The following is a 26,997-nucleotide window of genomic DNA, read 5'->3' on the forward strand; positions in this document are numbered from 1 at the left end:
TAAGCTGAGACTGTGAGTTGGGGAGGTAGTTATTTTGATGACTTTTGATTTGTAGCTCGTGGCTTTCTTCTCAGAGTGTCACTTTTGTTGAAAATGGGATTATCTTCCTGTTAGGATGTGTAGAGATGTAAACTTGTAAACTTGTATTACTCTGTGTCATATTTGTCCAAGATGTTTTTTAGTAATCCATTTTCTTTCTTATTTGTAGGACTAGTTGGCCATGTCTTCTCGCAAAAATATTGTAGAGACGTCTTCTAAGGTTCCTGAGGGGATGTCCGATTGGTTGGACTCCCTTGTGTTAATGTGTGTTTCTGTGGTGAATGCTGAGTTTTGTGTGGAGCTTAGGAAACATCACTGCCTCTGTAAGAGTAGAGATCAGGAAAGGAACTATGAATTGGTGGCACCTGATTTCGAGGAGAGGGTTTGCTTTCCTGCTCTAACCCAAGGGAGCACCCTTTCTTTTACGCTTATGACTATTTTTTCAGCCAGTTGAATATCACTTTTCCTTTTACTTCCTTTGAGACCGATCTGCTGTGGTCGTGTAATGTAGCACTATCCCAGCTCCATCCAAACTCCTGGGGGTTTATCAAGATCTTTCAGCTTCTTTGCCAAGAGTTGGACGTTACTCCTTCTCAGACTCTTTTCCTTTATCTGTTTGTTTTAACTAAGCCTGGGATTTCTTCAAAAAAGAAAGCCTCATGGTTTCCTTTAGATCTGCCCAAGGACATAAAGTTTTTTCCATGTATGACGAGTCCTTCAGGGACTTCAAGAATTACTTTTTTAAAGTCCGAGCAGTTGAGGGAGCTCGGGCATTTTTTCTGGAAGCAAATGATGAGCCTGCCTTCCCCTTGTGTTGGCAAAAGAATGTAGTAGTGTCCTGATATGCGTGGGAGATGCTCGATGAGGTCGAGCAGGCCTTTGTAAATATTTTGGAAGATATTTGGGGGGAACCTCCTCATCTTGACACTAAAAAATTTCTGGGGGACACGTCCCTTGTCCGAACTGCATTGGGTATTTAAAAATTGATATGTTTTTGTTTTCTGGTTTTGCTTTCTTCTTTCTCCAATGTGTAATCTGCTTCTATGGTTGATTTTCTTTTTCAGAGATGGCCAAGAACAATGACTCCATGAAGGCCTTCAAGAAGGCGAGGAAGTCTACGGCGGCTCAAAACATCTCGGCCAAGGTGGCTGGGGAGGGGTCCTCTCAGGTTTTGTCGAAGCCATCTGTTCTGAGCTCTCCTGGACTGAGGAGGATGATCCCTACTCCTCGGGTTCATTTGGTTGATCCTTCACAGGCTTCTGCTGCTACCTCTTCTCCTACCGGCGCTCCTCCTTTAAAAAGACCCCGGACTGTCGAGCCTTTTAATCTGGATGCTCCTGACTTTGATGCTGTCGGGTTTGTTGATCAACAGATTGCTCCTTATGGTGTCATGCCTACTGATGATGTATCCATTCATCATCATTTGGATTTTATCACTCGGAGTGGCATTAAACTGGCACACATGTGAGTAGCTTTATACCGGACCGCTCAAGATCTTCCTATCCATGCTACAAAGGCCTTTATAGAGGAGGCCAAGTCAGAGTTTGACCGAATTAAGGGCTTAAAAGAGGAGCTTGAGGTGAAAGTGACCAAGCTGGAGAAGGAGTTGGAGGGGGAGAAGACTCGGGCTATTGGTCTGGCTGCCTCTGTGGGATTAGCTGAGGACACAGCGTTGAAACATAAGTAGAGCTATGTTACCACCTATAGAGAGATGATGGATCTCAGAAACAGTTTGGAATCTGTCCGGGCTGATTATACCGAACTCCAAGGTCACCTTGTAGGCAGTGTTAATGCTGCTTATGAGAATCTGAGGGAGCAAGTTCGAGTTCTTGCGCCGGAGCTTGACCTTTCCCTTTTTAGCCTGGACAACATTGTTAGGGATGGTAAGATTATTCCTGATGACCCTGATGATGATGATGTCGACCCTCCTTCAATGCCTGCCACCAAAATCTCTGTTGCGCCGACCTCTTTAACTTCTTTAGCTGAGGTTGGTCATCCTGAGTCAGAACCTGATTGTCAAATCTTGAACCGGAATGATGGGACAGTGGATGTGGTGCTTCTTCAGACTCGTCCTCCTTCACCCCGTGTTGATGCTGCTGAGAAGTCTTTGGATCCTCAATGATTATTCTGGGTGTTTGTGGAGATAGCCCGGCTTTTGGGCTTTTGAATTTTTTATATTTTGTAAATGGTGGTTCTGACTTTTTGCTACTTTCTTAGTTGCTTGTTTAGCAACTTTATTTTGAAAAACAAAGTAGTTTTCAAGCTCTTGTGGCTAATTTTGGTGGCCTCTTGAGTTTGTTATTATTATAACTTGTGCTTTTTATGACATGTTTGCCTGCATCTGTCTGGTACCTTTTTAGGTTTTTTGGGAGTGTTGGAGCCTTACTGTCCGACCTTTTTGGATTGCCTTTGTTTTTTCATACTTGTGGCTTGATTCCTTTTGAGGTTGTAGATGTTTGGGTTCAACTTGTATGTTGACTTCCTCACTTCGGTCTGACGTTATTTCTAGTAATCCATTTTTGTGTGGACCTTTGTTAGGTCTCTGTTAGGAATTACTTTTTATAACTCGTTTTTGGGAGGCCAACTTCATCATGTCGGTCCCTTCTAAGTTATTTTTAGTAATCATCTTTCTTGGACCTTTGTCAGGTCTCTTTCAAAGATTACTTTTTATAACTTTTGATTTTGGGGTCGACTTCTTTGCATCAGTCCCTTCTAAGTTATTTTTAGTAATCCTCTTTATTAGAGCTGGCCAGGCCTCTTTCCAAGGATTGACTTTTTATAACTTTGGTTATTATGATTGACTGGTCCGACTTCTCTATGTCGGCCTGTCTTTTAAGTTATTTTTAGCAACCCATTTTATTAAGACCTCGTCAGGTCCTTTTTATGGGTCACTTTCGATAACTTCTTGCATTATTCTGTTTTGTCGCTTTTTCATCTTTGCCAATTTTGTCGAAGTCTGGTTTGATCCTTGTTTGGTTGACCTTTTGATGAATTTGGTTTTCATCTTTTTTATCTTTGTTGTGGTCGGACAGTGAATTTGATCTTCACTTTCTATCGATCTTGTAGCTTTATAATCGGGCGATGAATTTTTTAGCGTTTCAGACTAATGCGTCTTGAGAATTTGTAGAAAATCTAAAAAACTTTATTCAGAAGAAAATGCATATATATACATGTTGGAGTTTTATCCCTCTAGGTCGGGCAATTTTGTAGATCTTGGCTTGGCACCTCGTTAAGAAACCTTTTCAGGAAAAAGAGTGTACCTTATCCTAAGATCTTTATTACCTCTAACTGTAGTATCTTCTTAGGTTGCAGGCGTGCCATGACCTCGGGAGTTCTCGCCCTTCGAGTTCGGACTGTCTGTAGTAGCCTTTTCCAAGTACCTCTACAACTCGGTAGGGTCCTTTCCAGTTTGCCGCCAGCTTTCCTTCTCCGGGTCGAGTTGTTCCGATATCATTTTGGATTAGGATGAGGTCATTCTCGGCAAAACCTCGCGGTACTACCTTTTGATTATATCTTGAAGCCATTCGACGTTTCAATGCCTCTTCCCTGATTCGAGCTCTTTCTCGAATTTCTGGAAGTAGGCCGAGTTCTTCCCTTTGAAGTTGGGAGTTGGCTTCTTCATTATAGTGAATCACTCTGGGCGATCCTTCTTCGATCTCAACTGGGATCGTTGCCTCCAATCCATATGCTAATCGGAAAGGTGATTCCTTTGTGGTGGAGTGTGGAGTTGTCCGATATGCCCATAGGACTTGCGGGAGCTCCTCCGCCCAAGCTCCCTTTGCGTCCTGTAATCTCCATTTTAACACGGTTAATATGACTTTGTTAGCAGCTTCTGCTTGTCTGTTGGCCTGAGGGTGTTCTACGGATGTGAATTGGTGTTTTATGTTCAGGTCGGTCACCAATTTTCTGAAGCCTGCATCTGTAAATTGAGTGCCATTGTCTGTGGTGATGGAGTATGGAACCCCAAACCTTATGACGATGTTTCTATACAGGAATTTTCGGCTTCTTTGAGCAGTGGCGTTAGCTAGGGGTTCCGCCTCAATCCATTTTGTGAAATAGTCTACCCCTATGATGAGAAATTTGACTTGTCCGGATCCTTGAGGGAAAGGACCGAGAAGGTCGAGTCCCCATTTTGCGAATGGCCAGGGTGAGGTTATGCTGATAAGCTCCTCTGGTAGGGCGATGTGAAAGTTGGCATGTTTCTGGCATGGTGGACATGTCTTTACGAATTATGTTGCTTGTTTTTGTAGAGTCGGCCAATAGAATTTAGCCCGGAGTACCTTTTTGGTAAGAGCCTGTGCCCCGAGATGGTTGCCACAGATGCCGATGTGTACTTCTTCTAAGACTCCTTTGTATTAGAAGTTGGCACATATTTTAACAGTGGTATTAAAATCCCTCTCTTGTATAGAGTATTGTTTATGATTGTATAGTATTGTGCCTCCCGTTTTAACCTCTTTGCCTCTTTCTTATCTGTGGGGAGTGTCTCTGTTTTGAGGTAGTTAATTATAGGAGTCATCCATCCTTGATCCTGACCTGTTATGGCTAGGATTTTTTTTCTTCCGTGATTGACGGGTTCTATAGCGTTTCTTGGATGAGGCTTCTATTGTTACCCCCTGGTTTGGTGCTGGCTAGTTTTGAGAGTGCATCAGCTCGGGCGTTCTGTTCTCGGGGTATGTGGCGGACCTCATATTTCCCGAGTTGTCCGAGCTGTTCCCTGGTTTTGTCTATGTACTTTTTCATGGTGGGATCTTTGGCTTGGTAGCTCCATGCTATTTGTGAAGTGACTACTTGTGAGTCGCTGAAGATGATGAGCTTTTGAGCTCTAACTTCCTTAGCCAGCTTCAAACCAGCCAGTAATGCCTCATACTCAGCTTGGTTGTTTGAGGCAGGGAACCCGAATTTGAGGAAAAATTCGATTTGAGTTTCCTGGTCGCTTTCTATGATGACACCTGTACCGCTTCCAGTTTTGTTTGAGGAGCCGTCCACATAAAGATTCCATTATGTAGGAATTTTTGGAGTGTCTGTAAATTCTGCAATGAAGTCGGCTAGATATTGCGATTTGATGGCTGTCTGAGCTTCATATTGAAGGTCGAATTCGGACAACTCGACTGCCCATTGCAAAATTCTGCCTGCTAAGTCCGTTTTCTGCAAAATCCCTTTTATGGGTTGGTTGGTCCGAACCTTAATGATGTGAGCTTGGAAATATGGACGGAGCCATCGAGAAGTTAGTATGAGAGCATAGGTGAATTTTTCTATTTTTTGGTAGTTCAGCTCGGATCCTTGTAATGCTTTGCTGATGAAGTATACAGGTTGTTGCCCATTGTCGTCTTCTCAGACTAGTGCTGAGGTTACTGCCCGACTTCCTACTACGAGATATAATATAAGTGGTTCTCCTTCCCGAGGCCGAGTTAGGATAGGTGGCTGTCCCAGGAATCTTTTAAAATCTTGGAAGGCCTGCTCACACTCCGTTGTCCATTCAAACCTCTTTCCCTTCCTTAAAGTGGCATAGAAGGGGAGAGATCCTGTTGCTGATCCAGCTAGAAATGTGGACAAGACTGCCAACCTTCCATTGAGTTGTTGTACTTCTTTGACACAAGTCGGGCTCTTCATGTCGAGTATGGCCCGACATTTATCCGGATTTGCCTCGATTTCTCTTTGTGTGAGCATAAAACCCAAGAATTTGCCAGCTTCTACTGCGATGGTGCATTTTACAGGATTAAGTCGCATGCCATGCCTTCTTATAGTGTCGAATACTTGGGTGAGGTCGGACAGCAGCGTCTTTTCACTTTGTGTCTTTATTAACATGTCGTCCACATATACTTCCATGATTTTTCCGATGTGATCCGTGAAGATCTTATTCATTAATCTCTGATAGGTAGCTCCTGCGTTTTTAAGTCCAAAAGGCATGACGATGTAGCAGTAGTTTGCTTTTGGGGTTAAGAATGAGGTTTTTTCTTGGTCGGGTGGATACATCGGGATTTGATTGTATCCCGAATATGCGTCCATAAATGAGAGGTATTTATATCCGGAGGAGGCATCTACCAGACCGTCAATACTTGGGAGTGGATATGGATCTTTAGGGCAGGCTTTGTTGAGATCAGTGTAGTCGGTGCACATCTGCCACTTCCCATTCGATTTTTTCACCAAGACAACGCTAGCTAGCCATAGTAGGTATGTGACTTCTCTTATGAATCCTGCGTCTAGTAGGACTTGTACCTGCTCTTCCATAGCTTGGGATCGTTCTGGCCTGAGCTTTCTACGTTTCTGTTGTATGGCCGAGATCCTGGGTAGACTGCTAGCTTGTGGCATATTAACTTAGGGTCTATACATGGCATGTCTGCAGCCTTCCATGCAAAGAGGTCGACGTTATCTCGTAAAAACTGTACGAGTGATTCTTTTATGTCTCCTTTCAGGATTGTACCAATATTGGTTGTTTGGTCCGGGATATCTCCAATCTGGACTTTTTCTACTTCACCTTCGGGTTGTGGGCGGAGTTCTTCCCGACTCTGAGCTCCACTGAGTTCGATTGTGTGGAATTCTTCTCCTCTGTCTCTGAGGTTTAAACTTTCGTTGTAGCAGCGGCGCGCCACCTTCTAGTCTGCTTTTATTGTAGCTATTCCTTCTACAGTTGGAAATTTCATGCATAGATGTGGAGTCGAGACTACTGTGCCGAGCTGATTCAATGTTGTCTGACCTATTAAGGCATTGTAGGCTGAGCTTACGTCGACCACAATGTAGTCTATTTTGAGTGTTCTTGACTAGTTTCCTTTTCCAAAGGTTGTGTGTAGTGAGACGTATCCAAGTGGTTGAACTGGGGTGTCTTCTAGTCCGAATAGGCTGTTCGGATATGCTCGGAGTTCTTTTTCTTCTAGGCTGAGTTTGTCGAAGGCAGTTTTAAATAATATGTCAGCGAAGCTTCCTTGGTCTATCAGTGTGCGGTGGAGATTTGCATTCGCCAATATGATAGTAATGACCATAGGATTGTCGTGTCCTGGGATGATGCCGGATGCGTCGTCTTTGGTTAAAGTAATTGTGGGGATGTCGGGTGTTTCCTCTCTTCCCTCAACATGATATACTTCTTTAAGATATCTTTTGAGAGATGATTTGGAGATCCCGCCTCCCGCAAATCTTTCGTGTATCATGTGGACGTGTCTCTCGGGTGTACGGGGTGGTCGTTCTGCCCGTCCGACATCTTCATCCCTTCTTCTTTTTCTGGGATCGTCTGCTCGGCTCGCCAAATACCGATATAATTTTCCTTCTCTTACCAGTTTTTCTATGATATTTTTTAAGTCGAAACATTTATTGGTGGAATGTCCATAGATTTGATGATATTCACAATATTCTGCCCGGTTTCCTCTTCCTTTTTTGCTTTTGAGTGGTCGAGCTGGAGGTATCTTTTCAGGATGGCATACTTCTCTGTAGACATCCACAAGGGATACCCGAAGAGGGGTATAATTGTGGTATTTTTTGATCTTTTCCCCATGTCGATATTCTTTTTTCTTGGATTCTTTGTCCTTATCTCGGGAGGAGAAGGAGAATCCGGATTTTGAGGTCTCTCATAGTCGAGCGTTTTCCTCCATGTTAATATACTTCTCTGCTCATTCTTGTACCTCATTTAGATATGTGGGATGCTTTTTCGATATGGATTGGCTAAAAGGCCCTTCTCGTAGGCCATTGATGAGGCCCATGATGGCCGCTTCTGTGGGCAAACTTTGTATGTCTAGAGATGCCTTGTTGAATCTTTCCATGTAGCTGCAGAGACTTTCACGATCTCTTTGTTTGATTCTTAATAGACTTGGGGCGTGCTTGGTTTTGTCTTTCTGGATAGAGAATCTGGCTAGAAACTTCTTGGCTAGGTCGTCGAAGCTTGAGATGGACCTAGGGGGTAGATTGTCGAACCACTTAATCGCCGTTTTTGTTAAGGTAGTCGGGAAGGCTTTGCAGCGGAATGCGTCTGAGGCGTCAGTGAGGTACATTCGACTTCTGAAATTACTGAGGTTATGGCTGGGATCTGTCGTGCCATCAATAAGGCCATATCCGGGAGTTTAAAGTCTTTTGAGATTTTGGTCTTCATGATCTCCTTGGTAAATGGATCTTGGTCCTTGTAGGAGCTGTCCTCGTGGGTGGATCGAGTCGCTTTGGCTTTGAGACCGGCTTCGAGTTTTAGGAGTTTGTCCTCCGATTCCCGGCGTCGCCTTATCTCCCTCTGTAGGTCCCTCCTAGCTTCTCGCTGATGTTGGGCTTCTTTCTCAAGTTGTTTTAAACGATCTTGAAGCGTCTCAAGTGCTCCCGGGTTTGGTGAATTTTTGTCATCATTAGGTTACGGGGTATCTTTTGGTGTAGTGTCCACATTTTTGTGCGGCGTTCTGTCTTCTAAACCCGAATTGTGGTCGTTGTCATGGTCGTCCGCCATGATGATGGGATAACTTCCAAGTTCTCCGGCAACGGCACCAATGTTCCGAGGGTTACCTGAAACTGTAGGTCGATCCCGGACGAGATCTTCTGTACTAGTCGGAGCTATTGTGTCTGACTTGATGGACTTGGTGATGGTGCTAATCCTTCGTCACCGGAGGGTGGTGGTACCTGCAAGGAACTCCGATGCTTAAGTTAGCAAGGGTATTAAGTAGGTTTTTTTAGTAGAATCAGAGTATGAGTTATACCTGGGTGCTCCAGTGTATTTATAATGGTTTAGAGTGACTTTTTCAGATAAGATAAGTTAGTTATCTTATCTTATCTTTATCTTATCTTTCGTGGGAACCGCCCTTATCTCTATAGGATTGGGCTGCCTTTGGATTTGGGTCGTGTTCCTCTATTTGGGCCCTTTATTGGGCTTTCCTGACAGTTTGGCCGAGCTCTTTGAGAAGAGGTCGGGTAGTTTGACCTGAAGAGGTCGGTCGTCTCGTTGCTAATCATCCCGGGTCGGACAGCTCGACCCAGGGTATGAACAAATACTCACAAACATTTTTTCTATTGCTCCCTCTCCCTTTGCTAATATGGTATCAGAGTCAAGGTATCCTCCTTGAGGAGGATAAGTTAATTTTCTTCTGGTAAAATCACCATAATTTTCATATTTTTCTTCCGTGTCATTTTTTTTCCTTCTCTTTTTGTCAATAGGTTGATGTTTTTCTGACCTTACCGATGAGCTCATCTACTACTTACTTATTCTCATGGAGATACCATATGCTTTTTTTCGTCAACTTCCGATAATTTGTCATCTCTTCGCACTTTGTCACTTTTCAACAGTTTTGCGGCAGTTCACCATCTTTTCAGCAGTTTTTCGCAATTCGCCACCCTTGTGGCCGTTCCGTCTGAGTTCTCTTCTGGCAGTTTCGTCTGCGTTCCCTTCCGGAAGTTTTGTCTGCACTTCCTTCCAGCAGTTCAGTCTATGTTTCCTTGTGGCAGTTCCGTCTGCGCTTTCTTGTGACAGTTCCTTCTGCGCTTCCTTGTGGAATGCAGTTCCATCTGCGCTTCCTTCTGGCAGTTTCGTCTGTGCTTCCTTCCGACAGTTTTGTCTACGCTTTCTTCAGGCAATTCTGTCTGCACCCGTTCTACCAGTTTATCCATTTTTTTATTTAGTTTTTTCAAATAAGTTTGAAACTCAAGTTGTCACTTGAGTTTGAGGAGGGATGTTAGAGTATAATTAGGATCAATTAGACCAATTAGTATTATTTAACATATTTGAATATTTATTATAGGATATTATGTCTTTATTATTTCGATTATCTTAGTACCTATAAATTCTTTTTTATATTGTATCATTCTACACAACTGGAATACTCACAAACATATTTTTATTGATATTATTCATACCCATATAAAATAGGTTGTCACTAATTAATTGTATACTTAAATAATTTTAATTAATAAAATAAAGAGAACGCGGTTAAAAAAATAATGATGTTAAAATAGTATTTATTATAAAGAATGTAGATGTAAAGGGATTTAAAAAATAGTATAAAATAAATAAAAAAAATAAAATTTATGTAAAAAATTTAACCAAACTCCAAAAAAGAATCATATTTTAAAAATATGTTAGAGAATATAATTATTTGTGTTTTTTTAAGTAAAAGTATATGTTGACAATGAAAATATTAAATTGATTATCTTAATATTAAGATTTAGATAAACAATTTAAAAATATATCGTATTTTTACTTTATTGGGCCAATTTTAGAGTCCATTATTCATATATCCACGTGAATAATGGATATATTCTCTAACAATACTGAGAGAGTAGTGACTATGTTGAATTGTGTTCGAACTTACTGATTGAAAAAAATTACAGTGGCAAACTATTTTTGTCTTCAAAGAAGCAGAACCAAATCAGCAGCTTAGAGAAAGAGATAGAATCACTGATCTGGAGTTTAGTGGACGAGCAAAAGCGAGAGTGCTCATCGTGGGAGAAGGATCTGATGCAGTTGCTTTTAGAAGCAGCCATGGCTGATAAGAGTCTAGGGAAGGAATTTTCAAGGAGGTTCATTGTTGACAACTGCAAGAACATATATTTCGCCGGACATGAGACCACCGCCATCGCTGCGTCTTGGAGCTTGATGCTGCTTGCTTTGCACCCTCAATGGCAAGAAAAGATTAGGACTGAGGTTGCTGAGGTTTGCCCCCATGGCATACCTCATGCTGATTCTCTTCCCCTCCTCAAAACAGTATGTTCAAATTCATGCATTTTTTTTGCTACCTTGATTTCTTCCACCAACTTTATATACTTCCTCTCTTTACATTTTGTATTGTTTTCACCCTTTAAAAATGTTCCTAAATCTATATACATCTAGTCATCTAGATATGATATGCATGGATTGGATAGAGTTGATTTGTGAATATTATAATTTTTTTTAAATTTTAAAAAATATTTTACCAAATGTAACAATTATTCTTTATGCATATTGAAAGTTTTTTTTATAGACGTTAGAATTTTTAAAAAAGTATCTTTCAAAAATTTAGATAAATTATCTTTGAAAAATAACAGTTTTACAAAATAAGTTTGTATATTGTATAAGAAATATTTTCCTCAATTACAATTTAGATATGATTTAATTATTTTATTAGTCTTTATAATTTTACTAAATTTTTAATTAGGTTTTTATAATTTTTTAAATTGGGTCCTTACACTATTTTTAGTTTTGTAATTAAGTCATTTTTAATGTAAAAAATGTTAGAATTAACAGAATATTTTTTCGCAAATTAAAGGTATTTATAATTAAAAACTTAACTACGTCTTTAATCTCATGTATTTTAGGAGAAATATTCTGTTAATTTTTTAATATTTTTTATATAAAAAGCACCTAATTACAAAATTAAAAATAATATAAGAACTTAATTGAAAAGAAAAAAAATATAAAGACTTAATTAAAAATTTAATAAAATTATAAGAACTAATAGAATAATTAAATCTTTAGACATCTAGAAGTCAATGTGTAAATAATTGGTATATATATATATATATATATATTTACAACAATAATGTGGGTATTGTAAAAAAGATTTGGGTAAGGATTCATTGAGATTGTAAATTTTGAACAATACTTTCTTCGTATGAGCCAAGTCAATAGGATGAACTGAAAAAGTTCTGCATCATGAACTATGTAACGTTCACATCAATATCTATTCAATTATATTGCCGCGAAAAAGAAAATAACATGAAAGCAAAGGAGATGTAGAAAATAGAAATGAAATATCAAAAGAAAATACAAAGGTCCAATTCTCTTTGTAATGTATCCGAGATTTTTTTTTTATTATTCCACCCTTAAACTTTTCAAGACGAGATTTTTTTATCTTTCAACCATTTAATGTAACTATTCGAATATTATTGAACTATTAATATTCTTTTGGGAGCCCCCCACAAAAAAAGGAGTTCACTTTTTTACATATTCTATTTAATTTAATGTTATATATATATATGTAAATATGGTGATTCATGAAGTGCTACGTTTGTACCCACCAGCAGCATTTGTATCAAGGGAAGCATATGAAGACATTCAAATTGGAGACATAAATGTTCCTAAAGGAGTTTGTATGTGGACCCTAATTCCAACATTGCATAGAGACCCTGAAATTTGGGGGCAAGACTCTAATGAATTCAAGCCAGAAAGGTTCAAAGAAGGTGTGTCTCGAGCATGCAAGTTCCCACAGGCTTATGTGCCATTTGGATTGGGGCCTAGATTGTGCTTGGGGAGGAACTTTGCTATGGTCCAATTGAAGGTTGTGTTGGCACTTATTATTTCTAAGTTTAGCTTCTCACTCTCGCCTAGTTATAGCCATTCTCCAGCTTATAGAATGATTGTAGAGCCAGGTGTGTATATCATCATTAAGAAGCTTTAGGGTGTGTTTGTGAAACACGTGAGAATAAAAGTGCGTTTAGATACTTTGAATGCTGTTCTTTGATTTTTGACAACTTTTTTTTTCTGAACATCAACGTGATTTTGCATCTTAAAAGCTCGTTCACTAGAAGTAAGAAATTATAGCTTCTACATTTACTCAACATACCTTTTTTTTGGTGACTTAAAAGAAAATAAAAAAAAAACCAAGAGCGAGAAAATAACAAGAAACTGCTTAAGAAAGGCAGTCCCGCTGAATACTACTCTCAAATTCCTTCCAAGGCAACGGAAGCTCCACTTGGGGAGAAAGGGTCCTCATTGCGGTCTTTGCCATGATGTCTGCTACTGTATTTGCATCTCTCAAGATCAACCGAAGATCAGCACGCCATTTTCAAGACATGATATCTCGAATTTTTAACACCAAAGGATCAATAAACCCAGAGCAATCTTGTAAATTATTGACAATAGTAAAAGCCTCCACACAATCTGTCTCACATATAATGTCTCTTTGTCCCGAGTCCCATGCTAAAAGAAAGCCTCTCCAAATAGCAAACAACTCTCCTTGCAAAATGCTACGACTCTCAATTGTTCCCAGACAGCCTCGTTGCCACCTTCCCTTCCAATCTCTGCTAACACAAGCAAAACCAACTCGAGCACCACTGCCAGGATAGCTAGCATCACAATTAATCTTAAAGGTACCCACTGAGGGGGAATCCAAGAGCCACTAATGGTTGAGGGGATAGACAGTCGTTGCAACTCAAAAATATTTCGGAGCTCCTTTTCCAAGGACAAAGCCATACCAATCACCTTGTCTGTGGTCCAATGGTCGTGAGGATGAAAGATCTCGTTATTCCTCGAACGCCAAATCCACCAGAGACCAGAAAAGAATCTAAAAGGGCGCTGTTTGCTATTATGTAAGAACCAACTCATCAAATCCACTGGTTGATCGGAGATCCCTAAAGCTTGCCAAACAAGTTGGGCTTTTGGACAATCCCAAATACAATGTAATACCGATTCCTGACCTGAGAAACATCGTGGACAACTATCCGTGTGCGAAATGCCCCTACTAAAACGAAATACAGCAGTAGGAAGAGCCTCTCGAAGACATAGCCAGGCCAAAAATTTGTGCTTTTTCGGAACATGTTGACGCCAAAGCCAAAGCCAATTACCCCTATCCTCCCAACTAAACATCTTCTTACTGAGCCACAAATAATCACTATGAGCATCATAAACTTCATACGTTTAGGTTTATTGGTAGTTATTATTAGTTTTTTTCATAATTTTTTTAAATAAAAAATACTGAGAGTATTAAAACAATTATTCTAATTTTTGTGCACTATTTACTATTTTAATTTTTTATAATATATATTATTATTTCTATTAAAATAATAAATTAAATAATAATAAAAATAAGATTATTAAAAGTAGTTAAAAAGAGTATTAAAATATATTATTTTATATATTATTTTTAATTTAATAAATAAATATTAATTTTTACTATAAAAAAATACTTAAAAAGTGGTCAATTTTTATATGTTATTTTTAATTTTATAAATAAATATTAAATTTTTTTATAATAATAAAAAATTATAATATATTAAAATAAAGTACTATAAAAAAATACTATACAAAAAATATTAAAAAATATAAAAAAAATTAAATATACTTAAAAAAATAATATTATAATTTAATATTATATTTTTTAGTAATTAATTAATTATTTATTTAGAAGTGATTTTAACTAATATTATCCAAACAATATTTATTTTATCAAAATCAATTTTAGTAAAAATTGTCAAACATAAATTATGTTGACACAAACTCACTTCTATCCAAAATCAATTCTATAAAATCACTTTCATTCAAACTCCAGTTTACCCAACGTGAATCCAAACACACGCTTAATTAACTTAGATTCCAAGTTCTTGGAATGAGATGCTTGTGGACATGTGCTGAAAGTAGCAATTTTATTGGTTTGCTTGGGTTATATATTTTGCTTGGGTTATAGATGAAAAAAAAAAAAAACCATTAAAATAGATATATACAGGTATTATTTGTTACGGAAATAAAAATAGAGATCTTTTAATAAGTTTTAAAAGAGATAAAATCTGTTCCCACAAGAAAATGAAGACAAAGATGGAGAATAAAATTTCTGCTCAATGAGAATCTACTCAAGGCTAAATTTTTTTAATATTAAACTGTAATCTACAAAATTGGATTGTGTGTTTTTAAATCAAATTTTAGACTTCTAAATCTCTATTTTTATTCTTTTAGTTATAAAATGTAATACTAAGCCTAGTAATTAGTTGAAGTTAAGAAATTGAGATAACTTGGGAGTGAAGTAAAGTAGAAAAAGTGATGAAATAAATATGAAAATGACTATAATTGGAGTATATATCATATTATGGCATGTATGATATGTTTTTGCAAAGATTATAATGGTTATGAATATTATTGTGGCAAAAATACTCAATTGATCTGAGATACGAGTTTCTCTGGGTAAAGTACCATGGCCTGCCACTACGTGTTCTAAGTCGACACCGATACTCTATTGACCCTACGACGTATAATGTGACCAGGCACTCTAAATTTCTGGGAAGGTTGACTCTCATTGAGCAATTTTATATATATTTGAGAAAAAGCTATGCATAGACTCTTGGGGGTGCGCATCGGGGGACAATCCATGGTTTAGCAAACTGGACTTGTCGGGTTGCCTTGATTACCGACAGATGAGCCTCATCAGCCATAGGACAAGTATACATCATGTGTATTCTGTTTGTTTTGTCTGCTATGCATTACTTGAGGTTACCTAACTGAATATATATTATGCTAATTGTTATACTTGTTATTTGTACTACCTGCCTTCTACTTGTGCTTGAACTTGTCTATTTGTTTGTCTGTGAAATATCATTGGAGATGGAGGAATGGAGGAAAGGTGGACAGGTTTAGTACTAAAGTTAGGTTTAAGTTGAGTCTGGAACTCCTTAGAACACCTACCCCTTTTTTGGTTTCTGTTTAATAATTAAACTGTATAATCTGAGTGTCAGCATTCTAGGATTGCCTCTGGCATTCCCAGGACCTTATATACTATGTGCGTGGCACCTTTACCATGCTAAAAACCTCCGGTTCTCACCCCATACCATGTTATTATTTTCATATGCAGGTCAAGAGGCTCCTCGCTAGGCATCTAGATTTCTGAAGCGGAGTAGTCTCTGGATTTTATTTTGATGTACAACCTTATATATGTGTACTTGACTTTCTCTCCGATCAGCTTGTTTATTTTGTTCCTCTTAGAAGTTTAATGAGAGTTAGGGTTTCAGCTATGTATATTGGGTTTTCGGGATATGTATATATATGTAAATATTCTCCGGCCAGCCTTAGCTTCGCAGGCTAAGTTAGGAGCTTGTTATTCTGTACTTTTGACCCTTCATTCCCACTTTCTGCTTAGTTACACCTATGATCTCTAAGTTTCTTAACACGCAAGTAATCTCATTTCCTAAGCGTTGCGCTTTTTATTTTGCGATTTTATTTTATCCGTTTTTTAAGACTCCTCGTATATTACTCTCTTTCAGATAATATTATGTATATATTTTGTTTTAGAGCTCGTAATATCATACCACCTCCATTTTACGGCTTAAGCGTAAAGTTTTGTGTGGTAGGGTGTTACAACATGCATCATACTTGTTTGCGCATATTTGTTTGTGAGTGTGTTTCCTGTAATTGTGGGTGTGCTAAATGACTGTTCAAATTCTATGTTCTATCATTGTTGAATTGGATTTTTTCTTGGTGACTGTTATTGCTGACTAAGTATATATAAAGTGAACTAAACTTCCAACCCCGACCCTACTAAGAACTCCCCAGTTCTTACCTCCTATTTTCACCCCTTTTAGCTACAGGTGCGGAGGTTTAGCACAGAGCTACAAGAACATAGAAGATTATGTTTACAAGTTGAATTCTTAGAATTTATTTTTTTCTCATCGTTTATTTCTTTTGATTTTTAGAGAGGATAGGACTTGTATTTGAGAATCTTGAAATAAGTTTATGTATATAAAGCTATGTGAATATTTATACTGTTGTGATTAAGTGATTTAAAATAAAGTCTCCTTTCATTTTCTTAATTAAAGTTTCGGATCTAAATTCGCGAAGGATCGATATTAAATAAAGATAGTATAAAATAAAAGGTTTAGAGATAAGTAATGCCTGAACTTTTGGTACGATCATGAGGTGCTAAAAGTTAGGGTGTTACATGACCAGCCAGGATGTGAATGATACAACACAACCTTTGAAATGATCCAAACATCAATGTCCTTCAATATGTGCATATAAATTCTTGCAGGACAATTTAATTCAGCTGAAGGATTTGTTTTCTCAGTTGGAGATATTTTTTATTTCAATTTCCCCTGTTACATGTAATCAATTGGTTCTTAATTTCATTTTCCTTTTTATTTGTGTTCCAAACTCTTGTAGTAAAACCTGCAACTTTCAAATAATCCTTGTAAAATTTTGCAGCATCTTCAAGCGTGTTAAAAGTCATCCCAACCTTCAAAATAATGTGCTCATCAACATCGCACAGAAACTGCAAAATACACCAAAAATAGTCCACAATACACCATATTAAAAGCTAGCATACACCAAAGCTCATCATAAAAAATAATAAAATCATATTCAAAACTAATCATCAAACAGAAATTAGAATGATTCAACTATAGAATCATAAACTACAAACAAACTACATTATCTAAATTCAAACCACACCTCACTAATTGATTCGATTCAAAACAATAATGCAATTTATCCTCGTTCAATTGAAAAGTCTGAACCTCTAAATACATTGACAAGTCCCCACAATACACCAAAATAGTTTTATATACACCAAACGAGAAATGCAACAGATTCATCAGAACTCCTAAAATACATTCAATTCAGACAATCAATAATGAACAATAATTTTTACAAGCAATTTCACAACATTATTCATCTACAGAATCATAAACTACTAACGAAAATATTAACTAGAATTGAACTACACCTCAGCCACTTCATTGGATTCAAAACAATAATTCACTTCGCTCTGGTTCAATTGACAGTATGAACTTGAATCATTCATTATCTTCAAAATTGATTTGAGAGCTTGATTTCAAAAACGAACGTAGAGAACGAAGGAAATTGAGAAAAATAAAGAAAGAGAACGCAAAGAAATAAAGGAAGAAAAATGCATAAAACATAGAGATGGAAGATAAAAAACGTGGACAAAATTCGAAAAAGGAAACGAAATCCTTTCGAAAAAGGCAGTTATATATTCATGCGTTGATTGAAAAATTGGTTAGATTAATGGTGCGTGAGGTGAATTAGGTTAAAAAGACTTGTAGACTTATATCAAAAAATGACTTGTATGTAGAAAATATATGTTATATATATTAGTTATAAAAAAACCCTAACTCCTTCCCCTCTCTTCTTTGTGCCGTTGCTTTCCTTCTCTCAGGTTCTATCCATCTCCTTCTCTCCGCCACCCTCCCCCTCTCACTCTTCCGCGTCTAACTCTCAAGGTCACTGTCATCGCGCGCCTGACATCCACCCGAGGGGAACCGTTGTCGCCGGAGGCAGAATCGTTTGCCACCCTTCTTTTCTCTGGCTCTCTGGCTCTGTGACTACAAGTTTCTCTACCTCTCTAACTATCTGCGACAATGTGACTGCGTCTCTTTCTCTCTGGTCTCTGGCTCGCTGCTGCTATTCTCATCCCCTTCGTCGCCAGTTCAGATAGAACATCTCCTTTATCCTCTTTGACGTTCAATCTGTTGTATTTGTGCTATATTGTTTTCTTTTCTGTTTTGTTCTGAATATACTTATGGTGTATTATTGATGATTCTATTGACTTTTGAGTTAGTAATTCACTGAATTTTTATTTGAAATCAGTTTATTGATATTAAATTAATGTTATTGAGATTGAGTTATAAATTCAATTTTCTTAATTAATTTATTAGTTCTGTTGAAATTGATTTATAAATACAATCTATTGTATTTGTGTTGTATTGAATTTTTCTTCTGAGTTACTAATCTGTACGATTAAATCTTTTCTGCTGCATTAAACTGAATTTATTTATTTATTGAATTTTTCAGTTGAATTTTGCTAAGCTATATCTTGTTTTACTTGAATTTTTATTGTTGTTGAATCTTGAATTCTTATTATTGAGTTCTGATTTTAACTACTTTCAGTTATTATAGCAGATAAATCATCAGAAAATAACTAATATTGTTTAGATATTTAAAGCAACATGTTGTGCAACAAATAAAAAAAAGAGAAGCACAAGTAACTGAGGAGGAACAACTACATGTAACGGTGGTAACACAACGAGAGGAAAAGGAACCACCAACTACTGTGGTGGCAGAATCTGAGGAAATGGAAACAGAGCAGGCACTAGTGGTGGTAATAATAAAGGAAATGGAACCACGGCAAGCATTGGTAGTTATTGGGAAAAAAGAGGTGCTGAAACTAAGTGGAAAATAATGGTGTGGTTGCTTATCTACTGCATTGGCTAAACAAAAATAATCAAGCAGCACTTTCTTGATCCCTGACCCTATTATATAGTCAATTAGATGCACAAACAGAATTCAAGTTAATGCACAAGTCGGGACATGAAGCAATATTTTTTTTTTTCTTTGCTCTCTCCCTCCCTCTCCTTTCTCTCTCTTGTCTTTCAGACACATCTTATTTTGGACGATGTATTATAAACTGTTCTATTATGTATCTATTAATCAGGTTTTGACTCGTTGAATAAAGGTGGACGTGAATTACAATAACACTATGCATTTCACTCGCTTAAAATTATATTTTGCGCCAAATGATGTAAAAACTAATTTTTTTATCAAAATAAAATGTTATAAATTTTTAAAACATACCTGTCATTCTTTTAAAATTATATTTTTCACGAAAACAAATCTCAAAAAATGCCTATTATTCTCTTAAAATTATACTTTATACCAAAATCTATAAAATAAAACTTTTGTCAAAGTAAAATTTTTTTAATTTTTAAAACATATACATCATTCTCATAAAACTATATTTTATATAAAAATTAATATAAAAAATATTTTTTATTAAAATAAAAAGTTATAAATTTTTAAAAAATATCTATCATTTTTTTGAAAATTATATTTTTTTAGATTTAATTAAATATTATATTTTAATAATAAGGAGTCTTTGACCGATTAATTAAGAGAGTGGATTCTCTAAATTTTTTTCCTCATTTTTTTGATAAAATGTGATTTTTTTATCAAGGTTGTGAAAATCGAACCAGTTAATAAATCAGTAGAATAATTGGTTCAATGATTCAAAAGTTTAACCGAAGTTCAACCGGAATTCAACTGAAATTTAACTGGAATTTAACCAGTTTAATTAAATATAAAACAAAATAATTAAAAATTTAATATACAAATTTTAAATATTTAAATTTAATATTTTTTAAATATACAGAATTGAGCTTAAAATAAATAAATATAATGAGAATTTCAAGACAAGCGGAATATCAGAGTTGAGAATGATGGACAAGAACAAATGATCAAAAGGAAATGAATATGTATAGTTTAGTTGATATCATCATAATACAGGCACAAGAATTTGAGGATCCAATACAGCATTATTAATTTACTACTATATTCTTCCATAGTTCCATTCTGGCTACAAACTTCATGACAATGTAAGACATAATCCCCTTTTCTGAACCCACTTAGCTATTCATACAACATCATCATCATTGTTCATTTTCTATCAGAATTAAAAAATAAATGAACAAATTCAGGCTCTTAAAGAACTTGGTCCCTAGTGAAAAATTATAATTTACAATCCAGTAAATCTAAAATGATCACACAAACAATAAACATACTAATAAAATATTATATTTTAATTAAGACGATTTTAGGGACACAAGAAGCTATATCATAACAAATGCAAAAATTATAAGATGAAAACAATTAAACAATAATTAAGGAGAAAAAAGCATATAGTAGGAAAGGAATCTGGCCTTATCGGAGGCACCATATTTAGACACAAAATCATCCTTCACTCGCTCTAGAAACGCAATAGAAACCTGTCTTCGAATAAATTCATCCGCAACAACACAGTAAGCTGAAAAATGACAATGCATCATTTTAAATCACTCAAACACAATGAGAATTCCACCCTAACAATCATTTGAGCGAAAATGCATACATATATACACAAAATTGAATCAGAGAAAAACAGATCTAGAGAGAAAAAGGGAGGAACCGACTGAAGCCATTATCGACGAGGAAGTTGAAGGTGTGGTTGTCGCAGTTGTAGGTGAACATGTTGGAGGAAGGAAGCTTCTGGAGGCACTGGAACGACGGCGAAGAGAACAAGCACGTTTGTGATGGGGAGGAGAACAAGGTTGAGTAGATGATCGCGACGCCAGAAGCTTCAGAGTTCAAAGTTCAAGACAACAATGCCGTTGACAGCTGCTTAGATCCGCGACGGTGACAGCTGCTTCGATCCGTTGACAATAGCTCTAATCCGACGTCGATTGTGATAATGACGGTGGAGTTTGTTAAAGGAAGCTGGAAGAGAAAATTAGGGTCGAGGAGGTGTGGTGAGTGGTGACTGTTGTGTTGTGTGGTGTAAATGGGTTGGGCAGGGTTCAGCTTCAGTTTTTTTTTTCTTTTCCCCTGCATCAAAATGACGCCGTTTGGTGGATTTTGGAAAACCAGCACTTTCGAAAACCTGGCCAGTTCGATTGGTTCGGTGGAACCACCGGTTCGATCATTTTTTGTCAATTTTTTACAGGACAATTTTGTGGGTGGATCAGACCGGCCAGATGACCGGTTTCCATTAACCCAATTGAACCAGTCGATTCGGTCTAATTTTCAGAACCTTGCTTTTTATCATTCAATACCTTTTCTTACATATTTTTTCTTGGTCTGCTTAAAGAATATAAGGTAAAAGATCATGATATACCAAATGATTGAAGAAAAAATGAGTAAACTACTAAAATAGTATCAGAAAGTTCGTATCGCTGACAAAACGAACCCTAAAAGATGCTAACGACAAATAAGCGAGTTAAGTCTCAAAGTGGTCCCTGAACTTGCACTCGAGCCTTAAAGTGATTCCTGAAATTAATAATTACTCAAATTCGTCCCCAAATTTATACTCCGGGACTCATAGTAGTCCCTAAAATAATTTCCGTCCATCCTTACCATCGGAAGGACTAAAACGACGTGGTTTTGTGTTTATACAAAAAAAAAATCCTAATCTCCAACACGACGATGTTTTGTATTTATTAAAAAAAATATAATCTCCAATTACCTTCACCAATTCTCTTCTTCACCCTGTTCTCGTTCTTCTTCTTCAAATTCACAGTAACAACAACAACAACATCATCATTGCAAACAATAATTAAACTATCAAATTCATATTAGTTTATGTAGACATCCGATAATCATGCTCAAGCCAATAATTTGATTTAAATAACAAAAACTTTTATAAATCATAACAGTGGCAACAATAAATATGCAACAACATCACATCGATCAACAACAAAAATTAAAACATAAGCAACTAAAAAAAGAATAAATGGGAGAAGAAGAGGCAGAGCAGACCGGTGGAGCAGAAGAAAAAAACAGGTTGCTAGAGCAGAGAAAAACAGAAGCACATGTACGAGAGGAGGTGCCACGGTGGCCCAAAAACAAATTAACGAAAGGAGGCGACGGCGGCAAGAGAGGTAACGCTCGCAGGAGGTTTGCCTTCTGTAAATCTTTTCATCTTCTATTATCTCTTTCTCTCTGTGAATTAACAAATTATTATTTTGTTTCTTCTGAGAGAAAAAAGAAAAGAATTGGGGATGAATTGGGAAAGGAGAAGGGGAGCGTGGAAGGAAAAGGAGAAAAAAATTGGGAAAGAAAAAAGGGACCGGTGAAAGAGAGAAAAAAGGAAAACTGAGAATGGGAAAGAAAAAAGGGAGTGTGAAAGGGGTAGGGAAAGAGGAAGGAGAACTGAGAAAAGGTTGGGAAAGGGGAAAGGGAGTATGAAAAGGAAAGACAGAAGGGAACTGGAAATGGGGAAGGGGAGCGTAGAAGAGAAAGAGAAAGGAGAAGTGAAAAAGGGTTCGAGAAGAGGAAAGGAAAAAGGAAACCGGGGAAAGGGGGGAGGGGTATTTTTTTTAAATATAAAACAACGTTGTTTTAGTCATTTCTAATGGCAAGGATGGACGAAAATTATTTTAGAGACTACTATGAGTTCCGGAGAACAATTTCGCAGACGAAAACATTATTTTAGAGACTACTATGAGTTTTGGAGAACAATTTCGAGACGAATTTGAGTAATTATTAACTTGGGAGATCACTTTGAGACTTAACTCCAAATAAGCTCTCAAAAAATTTAAATACACGAAAAAAAACTAGATATTAAATATATATTTTAAAAATGACTTTAGAGATCAAATTTTAATATAAATTTTTACAATCATTATTAAAAAATAAGATATTTTCATTCTTAAAATTTGATAAATTTTTATCAAGCGATTTTTTCTTAATTTTTTATTGTAAATGACTATATTTTTAAGAAAATATAAAAAAATTTAGAGATTAAATTTTATTTAAATTTTTTTTTGTATATTTTCTAAATATTTATTCAAATATTATTAAAAAAATTTAAATTTAACAAATAAATCATTTGCTAAATATAAAATTTTTTTATTACCTACAAAAAATATAATATTTATTAATTTTTTGTTATATTGTTAAATCATTAAAGAATTATTCTATCAATAATATCTTTCAAATACTTTTTAATCAGCAATTGAATTTGTTGGATAACAAATTGGTAGTTTACCAAAAAAAAAAAAAAAGATACAATTTCATTAATTAATACGGAATCCAGTGTACAATAGCACATATTTCATTATTATTGGTGCCACATGATCCTCTTTTGCGCGCAACCAAAGTAAAGTAGCCCCTTCAAGTTCACACTAAAACTTTCTTGAGCTGAAAATCCATCAATGGCGAAAATCTGGGTGGAGATATGCCTAATATCAGCTCGTGGGGTTCGAGGTTCGACACCCTCACTGTGGAAGCGCCAATGGTACGCTGTCGGTTGGGTTGACCCAAACAACAAGTACTGCACAAAAATCGATTCTTCTGGAAACTCTAATCCTCTTTGGAGAACCAAGTTTTCTTTTCAGGTTGATACAGATTCCGAAGCATGTTTTCAAGAACTTGCACTTAGTGTTGAGGTTTATAGCAGGGACCCCATTTTCCTCACCGAGAAGCTTCATGGTTCAACAACGGTTTTGCTCAAGGAGTTTCTCGCAAAGCATGTCAATGAGAAGAAGAAAAGTTCTGAAGAAGAAGTGGGTAGCTACCAGTTGAGAGGGAAGAAATCGAACAAGCCCAGAGGTTTCATTGATGTCTCGGTTCGTGTTTCTGAGGAGAAAAAAGAGCCAATTCCCCATTTAGGTGTGTGTTTATTCTTCACTATTTAGTAGTATTTGAAGGGTGAACTGAGTGTTATGTTGTTTTACTTGAAAATGATTTACAAAAATTAACACCTTAGGAATAATGTTTTAATGGAGGATGAGTGATAATGACCGAATCTTTTTGCATGCTTGAATCACGGGTCAGATATATCACCTTCTCTTCTAAGGTGTTAACTGCCCCAATAGTTTCTCATAACTCGTAAGTCTATAGCACCTTGAAGTCAGTTTTGGTGAAGAAAGTTGCTGAACTTTTTAGACATGACTGTCTTTCTTTTTGAGATGCACAATAAAAAAAAGTGTATTTGAGTCCTATTGTATCTCTCATTTTGTCATAGTGTTACCAAAGACTTCTGTGTCTATGTGTTTGTGACACAAACCAAATGGAGGCTTAGTACTCAGTAGAGACACAACCATAGACAGGATTGATTTGTCTAACAATGCAGATAAAGAAACATCAGAATTCAACCTCTATCTGCACTGTTTTGCAAGGCTTAATTGAATTGAAAAATAATACTCACTTCATTCCGAAATATCTATTACTTTTGATATTTTAATACATTTAAAACTAAATGCATTTAGTATGTTAATAATTACAATGGAATTTAATTTATTTTTGAGTAGATTTATTGACAACTTTTATTCAAGTTTACCTCATATTTGGAAACATAATAATGTGGTTTGAACGAGGTTTTTGGGTTTTTTATTCTAGATAATGATGATGGAATAGTGCTCCAAGATCATGGTAATAAGCCACACTTGGTCACTCATGGTGGATTTGGGCAAGGCTATCCACAACAACCTATTCCTCAATCATTCAATGGATCATATAAACAAGAACAAACTAATGCTCCTTATGCACAACAAGTGCCATTTCCTTCAAACTATTCCAACCCATATGGGGTTGGACCAAGCTACACTGCATCTGCTGGACCAAGCTATTATCAACCAGCTAGAGGACCTCCGCCGCCGATGCCTCCTCCGCCTTCAAAAGTTGGCTATGCTCCGAGTTTTTACCCGAGTAGTGATGGATTCGGACCTAGTTACATTAATATGCCATCTTCGTCGTCATATGCGGCTGCACCTAATAGGCCGAGGGGACCTCCAGGGTTTGCAATTGGGGCAGGTGCCGGGGCATTAGCAGCTGGTGCTGTAATGTTTGGTGATGATGCAATGTCAAGATTTGATGTTTCTTCAAGCCTTGGAGATCCTACCATTGCCATAGTAACTGATCCACTTTTTTGAGTAAAAATAAAGTTGATTCTGTAATTATATCGTGATATTTTGTTTTTGGTACAATTCAATTGATATTGTGCTGTATGGCTATGCCATAGGAGTTGGATTTTATTCATGGCTACTTCAGTTTCTTCATGAAGTTTCCCTTTATTTTTATAATGTATTTTATTTATTTTTTTCTATTTTGTTTCTTCCCTTTCTCATACTTTCTCCTGTATATGTTTTCTTTTTGGTTCCCCATAATCCTTCTCCTACATATGTTAAACTGGTAACATTTTCAATGCAAATTCCTAACAGAAATAAGTTAGCTGGTCACGCTCAAAATTAAAATCTAATTTTCAAATCCAACTGGTTTGGAAAATATCCTGCAAGTAAAGTAATTAAGGTAAATAAGCCAAATACTTAGAGTCATTAGATATTTTTACTTAAAGCACTCTTCAACAATATATAATAATACTTTTGAGAATACTTACAAACAGTTATCTAGTACACTTCTCATGGCTCAGTTAGCCAGAAGCCCATAACTTACAGAATTCATAGCTTCCCTCCCTATTAGAACGGACAGAATCACAACTAATTTAAAACGTATATATGCAAGAGGAGTGCTACACATACAAGTCTTTTTGACTTACAAGTCTTACAAGTTACTAGGTCTTTTAATGCGTTATTCAACGTTTCCTGTTTTCAAAGCGCTACACTCAGAACGGTTCTTCTTCTTCTTCTTCTTCCTCTTTCTCTTCCTCTTCTTCTTCTTCTTCGTTTTTTTTTTCGATTTTCATGGTTTCTGAAATCAAGCTTTGAAATCGTTTTGAAGAAGAAGAAGCAGCAGAAAATGAGGAGAAAGAGAAAGAGTTCTGAATTATGCAACGAATTTTGGGTGTATTTCTTAAATACTTTGGGTGTATTTTTCGTAATCCTTTGGGTGTATTTCTGTAATCTTTTTGAAGATAATGGAATTTCAGAAATACACCCAAACGATTACAGAAGTACACCCAAAATGATTACAGAAATACACCCAAAGGATTACAGAAATACACCCAAACGGTTATAGGAATTCACCCAAATGATTATAGAAATACACCCAAAGGATTACAGAAAATACACCCAAAGGATTTAAAGAAATATACCCAAAATTCGTTAAAATACATCTTATGCATAATTCAGAACTCTTTCTCTTTCTCCTCCTCATCTTCTACTGCTTCTTCTTCAAAAACGATTTCACCATAAAAAATCAAAAAAAAAGATAAAACAGAGAGAAAAGAACGTAAATGAAGAAGAAGAGGAAGACGATGAAGAAGAACGTGCAGAAACGAAAGAAAAGGAGAAGAAGAAGAGTAAGAGGAAGAAGAACGTGCAGCAAGAAGAAGAAGAAGAAGGAGAAAGAGAAGGCAAGAAACGAAAGAAAAGAAGAAGGAGAAGACAAAGAGGAAGAAGAATGGTTCGAAGCGTGTTTTGAGCGTTAGTTTTAATTGAACTTGTAAGGCTTACAAGCCTTAATCGCTTGTATGCCAAGAATTACTCTATATGCAGTCTTCCTGTCACAAAATACACGGTTATGTACACTCTATGTATTGAAATTTTCTTCTTTAAACATTCTATGTGAAGTTTTCAACATAGGTGCTTAACAAAGTAATGATTGTTGTAAAAACTCGTGCGTAAGTACTAGTGGGTGCATTAACATTTCAATTTAACTAGGTAGGCAATATTATTTAGCCATAAACCAGTTGAAAATATTAAAATCCTTACTGGACATAATAATTAGAGGTAACTATTTTGGAAACAGAGCATATTAGTGTAAAGTATTAGGATGTAAGTTATCCTTTTTAATGTGTTACATTCTAATTCGACATTTATTTTAATACATTTGTTATATATTTATTAAAATATTAATTAAAATTTTTTTTTATATTAACTAAA

The 26,997-nt window shown here is 36.3% G+C and overlaps 2 protein-coding genes across 2 annotated transcripts; both read left to right on the plus strand.

Annotated features, from left to right (window-relative positions):
• The first annotated feature begins 10,372 nt into the window (after positions 1 to 10,372).
• Positions 10,373 to 12,368, plus strand: LOC130940621 (cytochrome P450 714A2-like). Its single transcript, XM_057868819.1, has 2 exons — positions 10,373 to 10,695; positions 11,948 to 12,368. Exons 1-2 carry the CDS (start codon positions 10,451 to 10,453, stop codon positions 12,366 to 12,368), a joined length of 666 nt encoding a protein of 221 aa, XP_057724802.1. The 5' UTR covers positions 10,373 to 10,450.
• A 10,925-nt stretch (positions 12,369 to 23,293) lies between these two features.
• Positions 23,294 to 25,215, plus strand: LOC130941683 (uncharacterized). The gene is made up of 2 exons (XM_057870251.1): positions 23,294 to 23,827; positions 24,557 to 25,215. Exons 1-2 carry the CDS (start codon positions 23,371 to 23,373, stop codon positions 25,087 to 25,089), a joined length of 990 nt encoding a protein of 329 aa, XP_057726234.1. The 5' UTR covers positions 23,294 to 23,370; the 3' UTR covers positions 25,090 to 25,215.
• The last annotated feature ends 1,782 nt before the right edge of the window (positions 25,216 to 26,997 follow it).

The sequence above is a fragment of the Arachis stenosperma genome, chromosome 7 (assembly GCF_014773155.1).
Source record: "Arachis stenosperma cultivar V10309 chromosome 7, arast.V10309.gnm1.PFL2, whole genome shotgun sequence".
NCBI lineage: Eukaryota > Viridiplantae > Streptophyta > Magnoliopsida > Fabales > Fabaceae > Arachis > Arachis stenosperma.